At 40.5% G+C, this 18896-nt stretch overlaps 2 protein-coding genes across 2 annotated transcripts in view; one reads left to right on the forward strand and one right to left on the reverse strand.

The window, feature by feature from the left end:
• PYGL (glycogen phosphorylase L) overlaps nucleotides 1-18896 on the forward strand; it is a 40230-nt gene that overhangs the window by 17695 nt on the left and 3639 nt on the right. The window contains exons 5-18 of the mRNA XM_007536037.3: nucleotides 5473-5604; nucleotides 9667-9778; nucleotides 10117-10199; nucleotides 10509-10652; nucleotides 10860-10952; nucleotides 11797-11943; nucleotides 12374-12537; nucleotides 12991-13105; nucleotides 13659-13760; nucleotides 13882-14029; nucleotides 14577-14635; nucleotides 14731-14872; nucleotides 16664-16871; nucleotides 17961-18095. Of these exons, the coding sequence (XP_007536099.2) occupies nucleotides 5473-5604; nucleotides 9667-9778; nucleotides 10117-10199; nucleotides 10509-10652; nucleotides 10860-10952; nucleotides 11797-11943; nucleotides 12374-12537; nucleotides 12991-13105; nucleotides 13659-13760; nucleotides 13882-14029; nucleotides 14577-14635; nucleotides 14731-14872; nucleotides 16664-16871; nucleotides 17961-18095 (1784 nt within the window). The remainder of the gene's footprint in view (nucleotides 1-5472; nucleotides 5605-9666; nucleotides 9779-10116; nucleotides 10200-10508; nucleotides 10653-10859; nucleotides 10953-11796; nucleotides 11944-12373; nucleotides 12538-12990; nucleotides 13106-13658; nucleotides 13761-13881; nucleotides 14030-14576; nucleotides 14636-14730; nucleotides 14873-16663; nucleotides 16872-17960; nucleotides 18096-18896) is intronic.
• ABHD12B (abhydrolase domain containing 12B) overlaps nucleotides 18506-18896 on the reverse strand; it is a 34694-nt gene continuing 34303 nt past the window's right edge. Inside the window, exon 13 of the mRNA XM_060174980.1 lies at nucleotides 18506-18641. Coding sequence (XP_060030963.1) covers nucleotides 18605-18641 — 37 coding nt within the window. The 3' untranslated portion in view covers nucleotides 18506-18604. The remainder of the gene's footprint in view (nucleotides 18642-18896) is intronic.

Consider the following 18896-nt stretch of genomic DNA (forward strand, 5'->3'; position numbering starts at 1 on the left):
AATAGTTCAGATGAAGAGTTGGGGGCAGTATCTGTTTTGTAGATAGTTAGTAGGCCTATTTTAGTTATATTCCAAAGGGCCAATGACTATACTAGTATTTTCCTGAGCCTGACATCTGATATACAGGTGGACTCAAGTTATGGTCTGGGGAGATGATGTCATGGCTGGAAAAGGGGGCTAGAAAGCTGGATCAGGGAAGAGAGTAGCTCCCAAATACGGGAAAGGTATATAAATACTGTTTGACTGCAAACCCCATCGATTTGATCTGATCTGGGGCCCATATTTAGCATAGGAGCCTATGTAACCTCTGCAACCCTATAGGTCCAAGATAGTGTTCTGTGGTCATGAGTAGGAACATTCCAAGCTGCCCCAATTTCAGGACCCATCTTCCTCAGGTGATAGATAGAGTATGTTATCCAGACTCTCTTTGGAGGATGGAACATTCTCTGCCATTGTTGATCCACAATGAGGGCAAGGTGCAATGGGGGCCCACAAGGAGTCCATTGGCATTACTGTCAGGCAACCCCATCAGCTGGGGCCCTATTCGGGGAATCCTGAGATTCCCAAACAGACATGATGGGCTTAGACCTCAAATAAATCCCTCTCCCCATTGTTACCAGTCATCTCTATCAGGAACAACAAAATAGAACCCTTTGTGGGCCCCCCAAAGGACCTTGGCCTCAACTTGGATCAACAATGGTAGAGAATGTTCCATCCTCTGAAGGGAGGATAGATAACATACTCTGTGCTACACCTGAGGAAGATAGGTCCTGAAATTGGGGCAGCTTGCAATGTTCCTACTGATGACCACAGAATGTGAGCTCAGATCTATAGGGATGCAGAGGTCACATAGGCTCCTAAGCTGAATATGGGCCTCAGACCAAATCAAATCAATGGGCTTTACAGTAGATAATATTTATACCCCTTTCCCATATTAGGGAGCTACTCTCTTTCTTGATCCAGCTTTCTGTCCCTTTTCCAGCCATGACATCATCTCCCCAGAGAATAATTTGGATCCACCTGCATATCAGATTTCAGGCTCAGGGAAAAAAAGAAACATAAAATTAGTATAGCCAGAGGCCCTTTGGAAGATAACTAAAATATGCCTACTAGCTATCTACAAAATGGAGGACTACCCAACACTTCATCTGCACTATTCCAGCCTTTAGGTCCATGATTGGTCAACAATTTGTTTGGCTTTGTATGTTAACTCTCTTTTTCAGCCACCAGGTTCCAGATGCTAGCATGATGCTGACCAGACTTCCCTGGACAGACAACCCCACCAATATGTCTGGAAGCTCCGCTTCCCCAGAGCCCCACCCCACTAGGGAAAGAGAGAGACAGGCTGGGAGTATGGATCGACCAGTCAATTCCCTTGTTGAGCAGGGAAGCAATTACAGAAACCAGAACTTCCACCTTCTGCATCCCACAAGGACCTTGGGTCCATACTCCCAGAGGGATAAAGAATAGGAAAACTATCAGGGGAGGGGATGGGATACGAGAACTGGTAGTGGGAATTGTGTGGAGTTGTACCCCTCTTATCCTATGGTTTTGTAATGTCTCCTTTTTATAAATAAATAATAAAAATAAATAAAAATAAATTCAGTGCACCCAGGAAAAATTAAATAAAGTATGCCAGTCGCTTGCCCTTATTCAGCTTTTGTAGTCCTTACTTTGACAAGTTTAACTGTGGAGTGACTAAGGTAAGTATAATAGGAAGTAGGTGAGAAGGGTATCTAGGTCTAAGTAGAAACCATTTCATTAGGTACTTTATGATGTCTTTTTAGGTCTTTCTACTTGCTTCATTTATTGACTCACTGTAGACTATTGTGTACTTTTGCTTTCAGGTATATATTTTGCCCTAATTTATGGCTACATGTGTACATGTGCCCTGTCTCATGGGACCTGGTCTATATCTAGGTTTGGGGACTTTGTTAGGAAGTGAACCACCTGGAATGGAGTTAAGGAGTCCTACGAAAAAGGAAAGGTCTCTCCTGAGTAATGAAGCTGAAGGGTTGACCATTCCATGCCTGACGTCTCTGGACACAGTCTGAAGTGAAGCATGCTGAGGTGGTACACGAGTTGCATTGATTAGGTTGGGATCAACAGATGAAATATCAGTTGATATGAATTGAGAGAGCATGCAGAAAAATGAACCCTACCCTAGAGGTTCTAGGACTGGGGGAAATGTGGGCTTTATAGAAGAAGTGAGAGGTTCCTACTATCTTAGGGTTTAAGAAGGTCATAGATAGTTATTGCTATAATCAAATTATTTGGCAATTGGTTAACTCTGAAAAATCTGACTGTTAGGATTTGTTGTATCATGCACAACTTCATTATAATTTATGTCCGCCATTGCATTTTAATAAATGCTTAGTATTCAAAATGTTTCATTCATAACTACTTTTAAATAGATTAACTAAATGTGTTTTTATAGTTCTTGTGTTGGCATTTTTGCCCTTTCCAAACCAATATTGATTTACTGACCTTAATATAAATTATAATTAAAAAATTACAAGGGGTCAGGATATAGCAAACCTGATACAGTGTATGTTCCAGACCCTGTGTTTGTACCTCAGACACCACCTGGGAGACCAAGAGGAGATTTATGGATGGCTAAGCAGGGTTGTGATGATTTCTTAAGAAAAAAAATTTATGAAAAATTTGGGTTAGGAGTAGGTGTCCCTGGGGGCCAGGTAGTGGCACACCTGGTTGAGAGCACATGTTATAATGCACAAGGACCCAGGTTCAAGCCCCAGTCCCTACCTGCAAGGGGAAAGCTTTCTTTTTTTTTTAAATTTATTTAAGAAAGGAGACATTAACAAACTGTAGGATAGGAGTACAACTCCACACAATTCCCACCACCCGATCTCCATATCATATCCCCTCCTCTGATAGCTTTCCTATTCTTTATCCCTCTGGGAGTATGGACCCAGGGCTGTTGTGGGTTGCAGAAGGTGGAAGGTCTGGCTTCTGTAATTGCTTCCCCGCTGAACATGGGCGTTGACTGGTCAATCCATACTCCCAGTCTGCCTCTCTCTTTCCCTAATAGGGTGGGTCTCTGGGGAAGCAGGGCTCCAGGACACATTAGTGGGGTCATCAGTGAAGGGATGTCTGGTCAGCATCATGCTGGCATCTGGAATCTGGTGGCTGAAAAGAGAGTTAACATACAAAGCCAAACAAATTTTTAAACAGTCATGGACCTAAAGGCTGGAATAGTGCAGATGAAGTGTTGGGGGGTACTCACTGCAGACTCTTTTGTACTTCTGCTTTCAGGTATATATTTTGCCCTGGTTTATGGACACGTGTGAATACATGCTCTATCTCAGGGGACCTGGTCTATATCTAGGTTTGGGGACTTTATTAGGAAGTGGACCACTGGAATGGAATTAGAGAATACTATGAAAGGAAAGGTCTCACCCGAGTGATGAAGCTGAAGGGTTGTCATTCCACACCTGAAGTCTCTGGACACAGTCTGAAGTGAAGCGTGCTGGGGTGGCACTCGTTGCGTTGCTTAGGTTGTGATTGGCGGATACAATATTATTTGATATGAATTGAGAGAAGCATGCAGGAAAGTGGACCCCACCCTAAGGTTCCAGGACTGGGGGAAATATGGGCTCCATTGTGGAAATGTGAGGTTCCTGCTGTCTTAGGGTTCAAGAAGACAATGGATAGCTATTGTTATCATCACATTATTTGGTAATTGTGTTAACTTTGAAAAGTCCCTTTGTTAGGGTTTGTTGTATAATACCCAGCATCTTGTATATAGCTGTGCCACCAGTTGCTTCTGTTCTGCCTGGTCTAGACTTTTGAGAGAGTCAGTATATCAAAGACTCAGCCTGTGTATTAAAAAGACTCAGTCTGTGTTTTAATAAGTTCGAGACATACAATCAATTAGGGGAAAGCTTTCGAGAGGTAAAGCAGTCTGTCTCTCTCCCTCTTTATTTCTCCTACCCTCTATATTTCTGGCTCTCTCTATCTAATAAATAGAGGTTAAAAAATAAGAGTAGGGACACAAGCAGTAGTGCAGTGGGTTAAACGCACATGGCGCAAAGCGCAAGTACCACCATAAGAATCCTGGTTCGAGCCCCAGCTCCCCAGCTACAGAAGGGTCGCTTTGCAAATGGTGAGGCAGTTCTGCAGGTGTCTGTCTTTCTCTTCCTCTCTGTTTTCCCCTCCTCTCTCGATTTCTCTCTTTCCTATCCAACAACAACAGCAGTAGCAACAATAACAACAACAAGGGCAACAAATTAGGAAAAATGGCCACCAGGAGCAATGGATTCGTAGTGCAGGCACCAAGCCCCAGAGATAACCCTGGAGGCAAAAATAAATTAATTAATTAACATGAAAAATAATAAATTATTTTATAATAAATATAATTATAATTTATAATAAATTAATTTAACTTTAAAAATGATTAGGTGTCCTCAACAGTATGTGCAAACCCTTGAATTCATTCACTACATTAATAAATTTCTAATAAATACTAACAAAACATTAAGAGAAATATATAGGAATGAGTGAAAGTTGTCCATGAATTTTTTACCTCTTACTATATATTGTTAAATAAACCTTAACTATTAGCTTATTATTACAACACTCAGCTAATTATTAAACAAAAACAACAAAATGTTGATGACCTACATTAAAATAAACTTTACTAATAGAGTTTCTTTGAGTAGCATTTCTTAACCAATTTATGAAAAAATATCTTGACTGGAACCATGATAAAGGACCCATCAAATCCTTGTATCCAACTGTGATACCTCGCTCTTTAGCTCAGGCTGGACAATTGGCTTCAAAAATGTTAACACACAGTCCTTAGGTCTAGTCTTAGTTGTACCTTTTACTATCTGTATAACTTTGAGCAAGTTACAATTTTTTCCTATATTTAATGAGGGTGAAATCATAGTTCTTTCCTGTATAGTAACTCTGGAGACTAAATGCAGTAAATCACATAAAATATTTAGAACGCTATTAGCAAATACATTTGGCTTAGGCTCCAAGTTAGACAAAATAACAAACATCAGTTCAGATTGACAGAATTAGAAATAGACATGCTTTCTTGCCAAAGTCACATTTTTTAGTTTAATTATATTTCTTCTTCTTTTTTTTTTTTTTACCATTTCATTGGGGGTTAGTGGTATATAGTACAGTTGTTGACATATGGGTATAATTTCTTGTCTCCCCATGAGAAGTATCTGCAAAGCACTCTTATCCTCAGTGTAAGTCCTTTTCTACCATCATGCATCCCAATGCCATCCCTAACTTCTCCCTTCTCCTTCCCCCAAAATCCTTTGCTTTTTTACAATACACTACACTGAGTCAAATATGAACTTGTGTCTTCCCTTTTTGTCCCTGAAGAAAGGTATTCTTGAGTTGATTCAGTTAGATATTTTTATTTTGACATAATTCAAGACCTAGGTCTACATCTCCTAAAGAAATAAACCCTAAGTCATGTTTCTTTTGAAGGTAGAAGAAGCTGATGATTGGCTCAGGCATGGAAACCCCTGGGAAAAGGCCCGCCCTGAGTTCATGCTGCCTGTGCACTTCTATGGTAGAGTGGAACACACCGAGGCTGGGACCAAGTGGATTGATACCCAGGTATTCACAATGCCCTCAGATTTTTGCCACGTGTGCTTAACCCACTGTGCTACTGCTTGACCCCCGACCAATAATCTTTTTAAACTTTACTGTGCTGATCTATATAGAGCTAGTCACAGTTTAGAAAAAAAAAACTTAAAAAAATTTAATCTGAATATTAATTCATTCAGTGTATAAGATAAAAGATTAGAAGGTGGGGGGTTGGGCGGTGGCACAGTGGGTTAAGCGCATGTGGCGCAAAGTGCAGGGACCGGAGTAAGGATCCCGGTTCGAGCCCCCAGCTCCCCACCTGCAGGGGAGTCGCTTTACAGGCGGTGAAGCAGGTCTGCAGGTGTCTATCTTTCTCTCCCCTTCTCTGTCTTCCCCTCCTCTCTCCATTTCTCTCTGTCCTATCCAACAACGAATTGCGTCAACAAGGGCAATAATAATAACCACAATGAAGCTACAACAAGGGCAACAAAAGGGGGGGAAAATGGCCTCCAGGAGCGGTGGATTCATGGTACAGGCACCGAGCCCAGCAATAACCCTGGAGGAGGAAAAAAAAAGATTAGAAGGTAAAAATAGATAATCATAGTGTTTTGGTATATGTAGTCTCTTGCTCTTTTCTTTTAATTTTGGTTGAATACTTGACTACTGTCTAATATACAATTGGTTATAAATATAAATACAAGTATAAATACAAGAGTTGAAACAAATTAATCATTGATATGTCCTCCAAATTACATATGTGTTTGGTATTAAATTATCATGTAATTTGGCATAGATTTTGGTGTCTAAAAATTGTATCAGTGATTTCTGATCTATTTAAATACGTGCAGTTTACACAGCTGGAGGCATTATGTATGTGAGTCCTGCTGTTGAATTACCTTACATTTACAAAGCATCCTTAGATGTGTTTATAACATCCAGCAATACAATTAGAGTGTTTTTCTGTGCCAGAAATGGCAGTAATGTGGAACAGAAATCATGTAAAGTGAGTAGTTAGCCCAAGGTATACAGAACCTTATGAACTGAAGCCATCTCCTAATTTAACCCAAGATTTGAAGCTAGTGAGGTCAAAGAGCACCAGGTCAGGCATGGTGCATGCATGCTGTGGAAGGCTTCCAGTAAACCCACTTTCATCTCATTCTTCTGCCAGTTCAAGTCCTCTGGGAAGCAGACCTTCCACAGCATTGAAAGTGTAAGGAAGTGCCTATAAAGATAAAAAGGAGGGGAGATGGGAAGTGGGAGTTTTTCAGTTAGTGGTGCAGATGTGAAGCCTGTGAAGAGAAGGGAAAAAGAGGGCCCTGGGGGGGCAGGTAGTGTTGCATCAGGTTAAGCACACATAGTACAAAGTGCAAGGACCTGCCCAAGGATCTTGATTGGAGCCCCCATTTCCCTACCTGGAGGGTGGGGGATTGGGGACCTTGGTGGGGGGGCTGCATCGCAAGTGGTAAAGCAGGTCTGCAGGTATCTTTCTCTCCATTCTCTGTCTTCCCTCCCCCTCTCAATTTTTCTCTATCCAATTAAACAAAAAGGAAAAAGGGAAAAGTGGCCACCAGGAGCAGTGGATTTGTAGTGCCAGCACAGAAGCCCAACGATAACCCCTGAAGGCAGAAAAAAAGGGGGGGTTGTTCCTCAGGATAAGCCTCAGACTGCAGTGCAGTTCTGAGCAGGCAGCCAAGTTTATGTGGCCTGAGATTAAAGAATGCCCAGGAGAGAAGTCCCAGCTCTTGTTCTCCGATTACAATGGTGCATCCCAGAAAGAGTACACCTTCATCATGAACTCCAAAGTCGTAACCTCTGTGTGACGTTCTAAAGGAACTTCCAAGTCACTTGTATCTCCAGCTATCTTAATTGTGCCTTAAGGGTTAGAAAGATAAAACATGTTTGAACCCAGACGCAATCCCATTCTATAATGTCTTCTCCTGACTGATCACAAATTTTAAAAAATGTTCAGAGACCTTTATTTCCTAATTAAATATTTCCAAATAAGAATGATTTATTTCTTATTACCAAAAGCATTCCTGAACATATATAATGGACTGATGCAGGGTATAATGCTTCTTTTATTCACAATTCTACAGGCCAAATTAAAGACATTTCTTTAGGCTTTAACTCATCACTAACTTGGACAAGGTATTTCTCTCATCTTCATTCCACTCATGTGTCAGCTGCACTGAATGATGTCTAACATCCTTCCAGTTCAATTAATTCATTGTTTCTTTTCTTTGTGCTTGACTCTGATAAGGTAGGAAATAGAAATGATTCTTTCCTCACTATAATTTTTAATTAGATTATTACTTTTATTTTTATTATTATTTTTATGAGTGATTTAATATTGATTTACAAAATCACATGTCAACAGGGGTATAATTCCACATCATTCCCACCAAGAGAGTTCCGAATTCCCAGTCCCTCCACTGCAAACTACTGCAGTTCTCCCAAGGTTGCTGCCATGGGTTAGCCATCATCTCTACAACAATCTGTCTACACTTGTACATAATTGCCCCCATTTTCTTCCAGATCTAGTCTTCTCTTCCCCTCCAAGCCACTCATGACCCTATTACTACATCCAAATGTCCCTCCCTTTTTCCTTCTTTCTCTCCGGGTCCTGATGAAGCTGGAGTTCAGAGCCCTCTTATCCTCTTCCTCCTATCACTTCTCCCCTACTGGAAGTGTGGATCAGAATTGTTTTGTGGGTGCAGAAGGTAGGAGTTCTGGCTTCTGTAATTGCTTCTCTGCTAGACATGGGCATTGGCAGGTTGATTAATACCCCCATTCAGTTTGTATCTTTCCCTAGTGGAGTAGAGCTCTGGAGAAACAAGGTTCCAGGACACATTGGTGAAGTCGTCAGCCCAAAGAATTTAGGGTCAAATCATAGTAGCACCTGCGAATTGGTGTCTGGACATAAAGTGAGACAAAATGGTTAATGAAAAGGAACCAAAAAGTAGGAACAGAGCATATGAGATTAGGGATCTTAAGGTGGAAGAAAGCCAGGAAGTCCATTTTAGGCATCTTTTCAGGAGCCCGTGACTGTCGTAATTTTTGCTTGAGTTTGATAGCTAGCATGAAGTTGGATAAAAATATTGTCTGAGAAAATGGTATCAGAGTAGATAAAAGAGCTACAGAGTTAGAATGTGGCAGAGAGTAGCTCCCATTCTTGAAAAAAATCTGTGGATAAAATTAACTATTTATCTCCATCCACCCGATCCTGGGCCCATGTATTTATATTTAGCACCAGAGCCTTGTAACCCCTAAATCCCTCTTGGCCTGAGCTCATAGCTCATCCTTTCCATAATTTTAAATTCTTATGAAAACACAGTTTGTCTTTCTAGTCTTCTCTATTTTATTGACTGTCTGTCTGAGAAAATAGTGTCAGAGTAGAGAAAGAGCTAGAGAGTTGGATTAGGGCAGAGAGTAGCTCTCATTCTTAAAAAAAGAAAAAATGCCATGATCTAGCAATTGAGCTAGACTTTCCGAAGTCCACCACTCAGACCCATCTCAGTTAACTTTCAGATCCTTTGTAGATCTGGAGTGAATTTTTCATACACCTTTGAAAATTTGGGGTTAACATTTTAAACTCATATTTAATATTCTATCTTCATAAATGTATTGTTACACTTATTTTTATCATATCTAAAATCAGATCACTGAATAGCCTACACAGAGTTTAGCCTATTACTGTATCAATGGATAAAGAAGCACTCCTCTTCCATTGTTTGCAGGCATACTGTAATATTTTTAAAACAGTGACTTGGTCTGAAGCAGGAAAGATCTACATCTATATCATAGTAAGGGACATGAGTGGGAAGTCAGCATGGAAATGACATAGAGGGTGAGCGGTCTGGAAGGTTCCAACTATCCAAATTGTTCCAGTTGGGGGACTACCCCAAAACTGCTAGTATTTCCTTCAACCCAGGTACTGCCATTTAGGTTTAGGCCTCAGAAAAATTGAATAAATTGAATTGGTGATGGAGCCTGAAACAGAAACAGAATTTTAGTTCCTGTCTCCCAGCTCAGTTCAACCTGTGGCATCACACATGAAGAACAATGAGCAGCTGCTTCCATTTATTCCCACAGGTAGTCCTGGCTCTGCCATATGACACCCCAGTGCCTGGGTATATGAATAACACTGTCAACACCATGCGCCTCTGGTCTGCACGGGCACCAAATGACTTTAACCTCAGAGACTGTGAGTACAGTTTGGGCTCTCTTTTCACTGTGTGTATATGTTAATTTTTTTTCTTTTGATCAGTGGTTAGAACCAAAATGAGCTTATGAAGGAAAGCCTTGAGTTTCTGTTCCAACCTCTTCAGTGATTAAGCAGCCATTTTGTAGAGCAAACACAGGACATTTTAAAAGTAATCTTTCAGTGTAATCCTCTTATGCTGTCATGTCAATTATAAAGATTTGCTGAAATGCTTTTGGATTTTTAGGAATGGTACACGGTAAGCATCATTTACTCTCTAGTGACTTCTGATAACATGGGCTGCATTGTCTATTTATTCATTTTTCTCACATTCCCTTCAGTTAATGTTGGAGACTACATTCAGGCTGTGCTGGACCGAAATCTGGCTGAGAACATATCCCGTGTTCTCTATCCCAATGATAATGTGAGTGATCAAGGTTGCTTTCTCAGTGACAACAGAAGCTAATCTCAGATATACCTGCTTGGTAACTCTGTGAAGCATATATTTAATACTGTTTTCCTTTGTTTGTTTTGTCTTTGCTTTACTTCAGAATAATCTCTTCTTGAATTATCTAGATTTCCCTTCCCACCCAAGTAATGGAAACAAATATGAACTGGTATTTTGACCTAGATGAGTGATCTCCAATGCTGATTGAAAGACCACAAGAGCTATCAGGGATGTTTTGACCACTTAATTCTGAGAGCCATTCTTACCAGTCTCTTTGATTTGAAGTTTTTTGAAGGGAAAGAGCTACGATTGAAGCAGGAGTACTTTGTAGTGGCTGCCACCTTGCAAGATGTCATCAGACGTTTTAGAGCTACCAAGTCTGACTCCACTAACAGTTCTGGAACCACATTTGATACCTTTCCAGATGAGGTATGCTATCTGTGAACTCAGACAAGGACTACTGAGGGTATCAGGACTTCCTACCATGTTTCACCTCTGCCTTGGTGCTGAAAAGGTTGAGTAGGTTTGATAAGCTTAGATAAGTATATATTTTGCTTGGTGCCTGGCCCAGGCTATATGGGGACAAGAAAGCTGGCCTTTCTGTCCCTTTCATGTTGATGTCTTTCCTCTACACAGGTTGCCATCCAACTGAATGACACTCACCCTGCACTTGCCATTCCTGAAATGATGAGGATTTTTATTGATATTGAAAAATTACCCTGGTCCAAGGTCAGTTAGCCTGGATACTTTTTTCCTCTAACTAATCAGAATATCTGTGGTTGATATTTTTCTAAACCTTCTCTCCAAGTTTTTCAAAGTTATAGATGCTAGCTAGCAACTAAAGGTATGCTTTGCCCAAGACTGATATTTCTTTAGCTTTACTGTTTTACTGAGTCTAGTACTAAGAAATAAGTGCATCCCTAAAGGCTCCAGCTCCCTAACTGTATTATGCCTTTTGTGTCTAAAAGAATTCTTAAACCCTCTAACCTCAAACTATAGCTCATTGAAAGTGACCCCACTGTTTTGAAAGTCAACATTTTAAGCATTCTTTGTATCTTTCTGATAACATTACTCAAGTTTTCCTCATTTTTTTAAATTTTCAAAGATTTTTTAATAATTAAAATACATGAAAGGAGCAGTCCGGGAGGTGGTGCAGTGGTAAATCTTTGGACTCTCAAGCATGAGGTCCCAAGTTCGATCCCCGGCAGCACGTGTGCCAGAGTGATGTCTGGTGCTTTCTCTATCTTTCTCATAAATAAATAAAATATTTTTTAAAAATACATGAAAAGAAAGTAGAAATATTTATCAGCATGCTGTCTTAAGTATTATCATTATTACAAATAGTTTTATAATTTTTTTTTTTCAAAACCCATGTTCCAACTCTTTGAACCATTCAGGAACCTAGTGGAATCAAGTGTAGTTAACTATATACACATAGAATTGTCCTGTTGTAAACAAATTATTCTGTTAAAAAGGCAGGAGTGGAAGGACTGTTTTACTCAATAGTTTGGAGGCATGCTTTCAGACAGCCTTTCTTTCAGAGGAAAGCAACTAACACCACCCTCCCCCTCAGGCCTGGGAAATCACCAAGAAGACCTTTGCTTATACCAATCACACAGTGCTCCCAGAAGCCCTGGAGCGCTGGCCTGTGGAGCTAGTGGAGAAGTTGCTACCACGACATCTGCAAATCATTTATGAGATCAATCAGAAGCATTTAGATGTAAGTCATTTTGAGAGATATGTATCCCTTCTGAGAATGAGATCTTGAGCTATTATGGATGGCTACAGAAATTTCCTCTTAGCAAACATCTTTTATGAAGATACTAACATGGAGGGATAGCATCTCTCTAAGGCTAAATCAATTCCCTCTCTCTAGAAGTGAACTAAATATATTCACTCCATCAAAAATGCGCAGGAATCCTGTAAACTAGCATAGTGATAGTTTTGGACTTGCAAGCATGAGGTCCCCACTTCAGTTCCCAGCACTGCATATGCCAGAATGCTTTTCTAGCACTTCTCTCTCTCCCTCCCCCACCTCTCAAAGTAAAATAAATCTATTTAAAAGTATATTCTGCTTATGAAATGATGTAGAAATTATCTCAATGTTGCTTCAAATCAGAGTAACTAGCAAGATCTTTTCCTCTTACTAGAGAATCGCAGCCTTGTTTCCTAAAGATGTTGGCCGTCTAAGGAGGATGTCTCTGATAGAAGAGGAAGGAGGCAAAAGGATCAACATGGCCCATCTCTGCATTGTGGGCTCCCATGCTGTGAATGGCGTGGCAAAAATTCACTCAGACATTGTGAAGACTCAAGTGTGAGCTTCCATCCCTATGGTAGTAGATCTGTCATTGCTCCATCAGTGGAGCCATACTAGTAGAATCAGAGCAGCCACTGGGGATGAGGAAAGGTGTGTTGATACATTTTAAAGTGTCTTTCTTAGATACAAAGACTCTTATAGAAGGAAAGGCCATCTATGAGCAATTCTAGTCCTAGATTTAGGAGGGGGAAAAAAACTATTTGGCTTTTAAATCTGATGTATATGTCAGTGTCAGAGAATCACATGGAGGTGGTGAGATTTGGAATTTTTCCTCTAGTTATTTTGAATCAAAAATTCATTTCTAGTTAGAATTGACAGCCATAACTACTTGCAGCTACTTCCTCCTCCACCTTTAATCTTTCTATGACTCTTGCACTTGACTTCTTTACCCTGCATGCAGCCACTTGTCATTTCTGCCAGATTCAGTGCCATGTCTCTTCCCCTTTCCAGATTCAAGGACTTCAGTGAGCTAGAACCAGACAAGTTTCAGAATAAAACCAATGGAATCACTCCAAGACGCTGGCTCTTACTCTGCAACCCAGGGCTGGCAGAGTTAATCGCAGAGGTAACTGGGAAGTGCTGAGAGGAAGGAAGACCTGACTGGAGTGTGAGAGATAAGTGAAGAATGTTAGCAGTTCCCCCACTTAAGATATCCAGACTCAGTCTGCAGCAGGACCAGTTTTTTCAGCATGTGACATGTACAACCCCACAGTTGGTTGGGGTTGGTCTAAATCCACTGTAGCTGTCTTGAAGTTCTTACTTTGTTGAACAACAAGCCAACAGGTCTTGTGGCTGGTCTTAGCTAACAAAGTCCATATGACACAAATGGGCAATACTTAGTAGGAGGATATTGCAGAAGTCATAAAAATAACTAGAATTTTGGGGGTTTATCACCCTTTTAGACTTCTTGTTTTAACACTTAATACCACTGAAACCACATTTAATAAGTTATCAAAGTGTTCTCCCCACACTGCAGTTCTAGCCTCTTCTGTAACTGAAGCTATTCTGGGTACTATGTAATTACAAATGCTAGTACCCACCACAGACTAACAGAAATAGTGTATTTGGGCTTGATTACCTTCCCTAAATTAAATTCACCTTTTCTATTAAACTGAAAGAAAATTGGAGAAGACTACGTGAAAGATTTGAGCCAGCTGACAAAGCTCCACAGCTTCCTGGGTGATGATGTCTTTCTTCGGGAAATCTCCAATGTGAAGCAGGTGAGGCTTCCCAGTGTGGAATCTTCCACTGGCTCGGAGGATCTTATGCTCCAGATTTTAAAAACAAGCTACCCATTGCTTCTGAATCAAAGAACTCTGGCTTCATGCACTGTCTCAACAGGAGAACAAGCTGAAGTTTTCTCAGTTCCTGGAGAAGGAGTACAAAGTGAAGATCAACCCTTCCTCCATGTTTGATGTGCATGTGAAGAGGATACATGAGTACAAGCGGCAGCTACTGAACTGTCTTCATGTGATCACAATGTACAACCGTGAGTCATCCTTGGGGCCACTGCTGGGGTACAGAAGGAACCCTTTATGTATCCCTTTATGTTCTTCAAGGCTGTACAAACAATTAAACAAGCTTGAGGCAGACTGATGAGTGAAAGTAGAGAATTTCATTTATAAACCTTCTATACACATGAGAGAGCCGTGAAATCAGAGTAACCTGCATACATTGTCTTAGATGTGATCTTTATGTAGCTTAGCTAATGCATAGGACTGGGGAAGAAGAAAAGGAAGGTCTGTTGAGGAGGTTACCCCCCCAAAAAAGACACAGTAAAACAACAGCATGTAAACTAAAGTTCTGCTCCATTGGTTAGTTCTCCCTGTAAGAGGGCTTTATCCCAAAGGTAATCTCCATTCTGTCTTTAGAGAGTCCCCCACCCCACTCTAATAATTCTAACTTTCAGCCAAAGATAGGTATTTGTTCATCTATACCAACAAGGCCCCCAGAAAGAAAGCCATGTTCTTTTTATAGTTCTCACCACTCCAACCATCAACCATCCTCTGTTTCATCTACCTCTCCATCTTTTTCAGGCATCAAGAAAGACCCTAAGAAGCTTTTTGTGCCCAGAACAGTTATAATTGGTGGCAAAGTACGTTGGTTTTTATTCAATGGGGATTTGGAGCCTCTAGTCTCTTACCATTTCTCCATATGCAGCATGACTACATTCGATCATTCTTCCCCAAGGCTGCCCCAGGATATCATATGGCCAAGATGATAATAAAGCTGATCACCTCAGTAGCAGATGTGGTGAACCATGATCCTATGGTTGGTAGCAAGTTGAAGGTCATCTTCTTGGAGAACTACAGAGTATCTCTTGCTGAAAAAGGTAACCCCTTCACCACAAACCATGTGAGGTCAGAGCAAATTCTAGTGAATGATTGCATGGTTTGGAAAATGGGGTGCTGACCTCAGGGGATCAGTAACTTAGGATCAAACATGTCACTTGGGCAAAATAAGGACCTTAACAAACCCTTAGCAAGACAACTAAAACTTAAGATCATTTGAGACAGTTTACTGGGTGCTTAGTACAGTGTAACAGGCACAGCTGGTGGTGGTTGGAGGTAGCTGGGAGAATGCGTGATAGGTGGTTAAGTCAGAGCTATGCCCATGGTGGGGTTGGGGTGTAGTAAGAGTGAGGTGTGTTTGGAAGTCTGGAAGGTGACCCCCCCCCCCCAAAAAAAAAGATAAGAACCTAAACCAAAAACTTTTATAGTAACCCAACTAACAATGAGATTGCTGTTCCCCATTATCAACATCATAGTACTGTATTTGCAAGCACATTCTCATCCCAAGCAGTGAGAGCGGGGTGCTGGAAGAAATACTCCTGGGGATTTTGTAAAGTGAAGACTGTGCTTTACAAAAGAAAAAGTCTTCAGTTTCCAGCCTAGGTTTTATAATAATAGGACATCAATAACCCAGATCCCAGCTGTTCATCTGGTCATGCCAGGAAAGGAAGGGCTGACATTTGTTCATGTAGCAACAGTGTGTGAGTACAGGTGTCAGACTGCCAGAGCATGAGGTTTAGATGTGGCTCAGATGGACACTGTCAGTGCAAGCACTGAAGAGGAACATCCAGATGGGCAAGAAGTTAACTGGAACATTTGCCACTAGGACCTTTGTTTGTTTATATCACAAAAGACAATCTGTATGCACATTTTTCTTGTAAAAAGGGACCTTTCTCTTTTTGAGGTGGTGTTGGGTCTATTGAGTATGTTAACTACTACAGAAAGAGCAAAAGTATTAGGTTACCATGTATGCAAGTAAGCTCTCAAAGCAAGGCAGAAAATTTATCCTGACCTTGTGAGTTAGAGGTTGGGAGACTTCAGACAGCACTAATTTGTGTGGAAATCAGCTGAAAGGTTACAATCTTAGTGTCTATCTCCTGGAAAAGCAGCTTGCTTCATATTATTCCCCTGCAGTGAAAGTAAAAGGAAGGAGATGAGAAGTGGAAGGAACAATCTAATTGCCTCATATTGGGGGGAAAAAAAGGTTGGGTTTTGAGAAACTTTGAATTTTAAATATCAAAAATGAGAGGTTTCAGTGTATTTTATAAAGTAAAATATATCAAAATAAAACACAAAATTTGGAGAAAAGAAAGGGGAGAAATATAGTGCTAACTTTTATAGCAGAATAAATAAATTTCCTTTAAAGTCTGTAAACCAGGGTCAGGTGGTGGTACACCCCATAGAGGATACATGTGGTAATGCTCAAGGACCAGGGTTCAAGCTCCCAGTCCCCAACTGCAGTCGGAAAGTTTCACAAGCAGTGAAGCAGTGCTACAGATGTCTGCCTTTCTCTGTCCTCTATCACCCCCTTCCCTTTCAGTCTCGCTGTCTATATCCAATGAGTAAATAAACTGAAAAAATAAATAATAAAGTCTATAAAACAAAAAAGTCATATAAGCATAAATGTTCTTTAGCATTGTGGTCATAACTAGCAAAATAGCACATTAAAAATGGGCAGAAGTCAAGAGGAGTGAGGTCCGTCTTTGTACACCATTTGAATGTTTGCTCTGATGTACATGTACCACTTTCATGCCCAAAATGGCTAGAAAAAAACAGTACAAGCAGATCTAAAAAGATAGGGGAAAAACTCATTTTACATGTTTTCTTTGCAGTCATTCCAGCCACAGATCTATCAGAGCAGATTTCCACTGCAGGCACAGAAGCCTCAGGGACAGGCAATATGAAATTTATGCTGAATGGGGCACTCACCATTGGGACCATGGATGGAGCCAATGTGGAAATGGCAGAGGAAGCTGGGGAAGAGAATCTGTTCATCTTTGGCATGAGAATAGATGATGTGGCTGCACTGGATAAGAAAGGGTGAGAGAGCAGCTCTTCCTTTTGGGGAAGGTACCACTCATCCAAGAAAAAAGTATTTTAATACATAAGTGCAAAGGGTTCCTGCCCACCTAGGTATCTCCCTGAGGTTCAGGTACATGCAGTATGGCAGCAGGACATGGAAATTCTCCTAACCACAGGTAAGTCTCACTAAAACCAGCAAGTGAAAGCACAAGCAGTGTGGCCTACAGCCATTGTAGACTCGACCTGAGTTAAGCCATTTACTTCTCCACCTGTAATTTTAACTGTTCAAAAGATGATGCAGGAACTCATGGAGGCTCACTTGGTAAAATTTACTGGCACATATTACTAGCCATAAGGACCTGGGTTCAAGCCCCCAGTCCCTATCTGTAGGGGAAAGCTTCTCCAGCAGTGGAGCAACACTGCAGTATCTCTCTGTACCTCTCTGTCTCTCACCCTTTGTTAAAGAAAAAAAAATGATCACCAAGAACAGGGGAGCCATGCTGGCATTGAGCCCAAGCAGAAAGAAGTTTCTAGCAGAAAATTTTTCTTTTAATCAAGCCATCTAGTATTCCTTTAAGATCTCAAAGTAGGAGATAAGTATAGAGAAACTATCTGCACTGCTTGTTTCACTTAAAATCCTCAAAAGTTTATTAGCTTGGACTCCAGAAGCTAAGAAAAAAAAGCATTTCCCAAAGGAACTATGAAGATCACAAAATTTGAATGGTTGTTTTATACACTTGCTGACCACTGGAAGTAAATGTTCATTTAGTAGCAATATTTGACACATTTGTGGATCAAAAAAGCACTTATCACATTTCCTTAGATCCATGAAGCATGCTTCAAAATAAATCTTACTGTATTATATTGAACAATTGCTCTGTGGCTAGAACTTTATATGCTTTACTATTCTTAGTATCATCAGTAATAAGGGACTAATCCAATTTGGGGGTAGGGGTTGGGTAATGTCAGGATTTAGCCAAATGTTACTTATACCCATATTGAACTCTATAAATGGTGGTATTTATGAATGCATTTCTCACAGATAATGTAGTTTTCCATGTATTGTTTATCACAAACAATAACAAAATCTTTATTTTAATTATCCAGATACAAGGCCAAAGAATATTATGAGTCACTTCCAGAGCTGAAATTGGCTATTGATCAAATTGATAATGGATTTTTTTCTCCCAAGCAGCCTGATCTCTTCAAAGACTTAATCAACATGCTATTTTATCATGACAGGTGAGTTCCCATAAAACAGCAGTGGTTTGAGAAAAGGGAATGTGAACTTCTTAAAATAACTAAAACTCAACCATGTGTATTAGCATAGATCTTTGATCTGATAAGCTATCCTAGGCATGGAAAGAAAAAAGATATTCTCCACTAGCATTATTAGGGTTGTTTAAGAATAAAATTCATGAGTAGGGTATTATTTTTTTTATTGATTTAATAATGATTGGCAAGACCATAGGATAAGAGGGGTACAATTCCACACAGTTCCTACCACTGGAGTTCTGTATCCCATCCCCTCCATTGGAAACTTTCCTATTCTTTTTCCCTCTGGGAGTATGGACCCAGAATCATATGGGTTACAGAAGGTGGAAGGTCTGTCTTCTGTAATTGCTTCTCCACTGGACCTGGGCGCAGGTCGATCCATACTCTTAGCCTGTTTCTATCTTTCCCTGGTGGGGACAGGCTCAGGAGAGGTGGTGTTCCAGGACACATTGGTGAAGTTGTCTGCCCCAGGGAAGTCAGATTGGCATCATGGTAGTATCCCCAACTTGGTGGCTGAAAAGCATTAAAATATAAAGCAGAACAAATTGTTTAATAGTCAGAATCCTAGGTAAGAATATAGCAGGTGAGAATTGGGATCTTCATGTTGGAAGGATCTAGGAAATCTATTTTAGATATATTCCAAATGGCCCTTGACTTTACTAATCTTTGCTTGAGCCCAACAGTCAACGTGCAGGTGGGCAAAAGCATTGTCTGGGGAAATGGTGTCAGAGTTGGGAATAGGACTAGAAAGCTGGATCAAGGAAGAGA

This window comes from Erinaceus europaeus, chromosome 16 (assembly GCF_950295315.1).
Source record: "Erinaceus europaeus chromosome 16, mEriEur2.1, whole genome shotgun sequence".
Taxonomy (NCBI): domain Eukaryota; kingdom Metazoa; phylum Chordata; class Mammalia; order Eulipotyphla; family Erinaceidae; genus Erinaceus; species Erinaceus europaeus.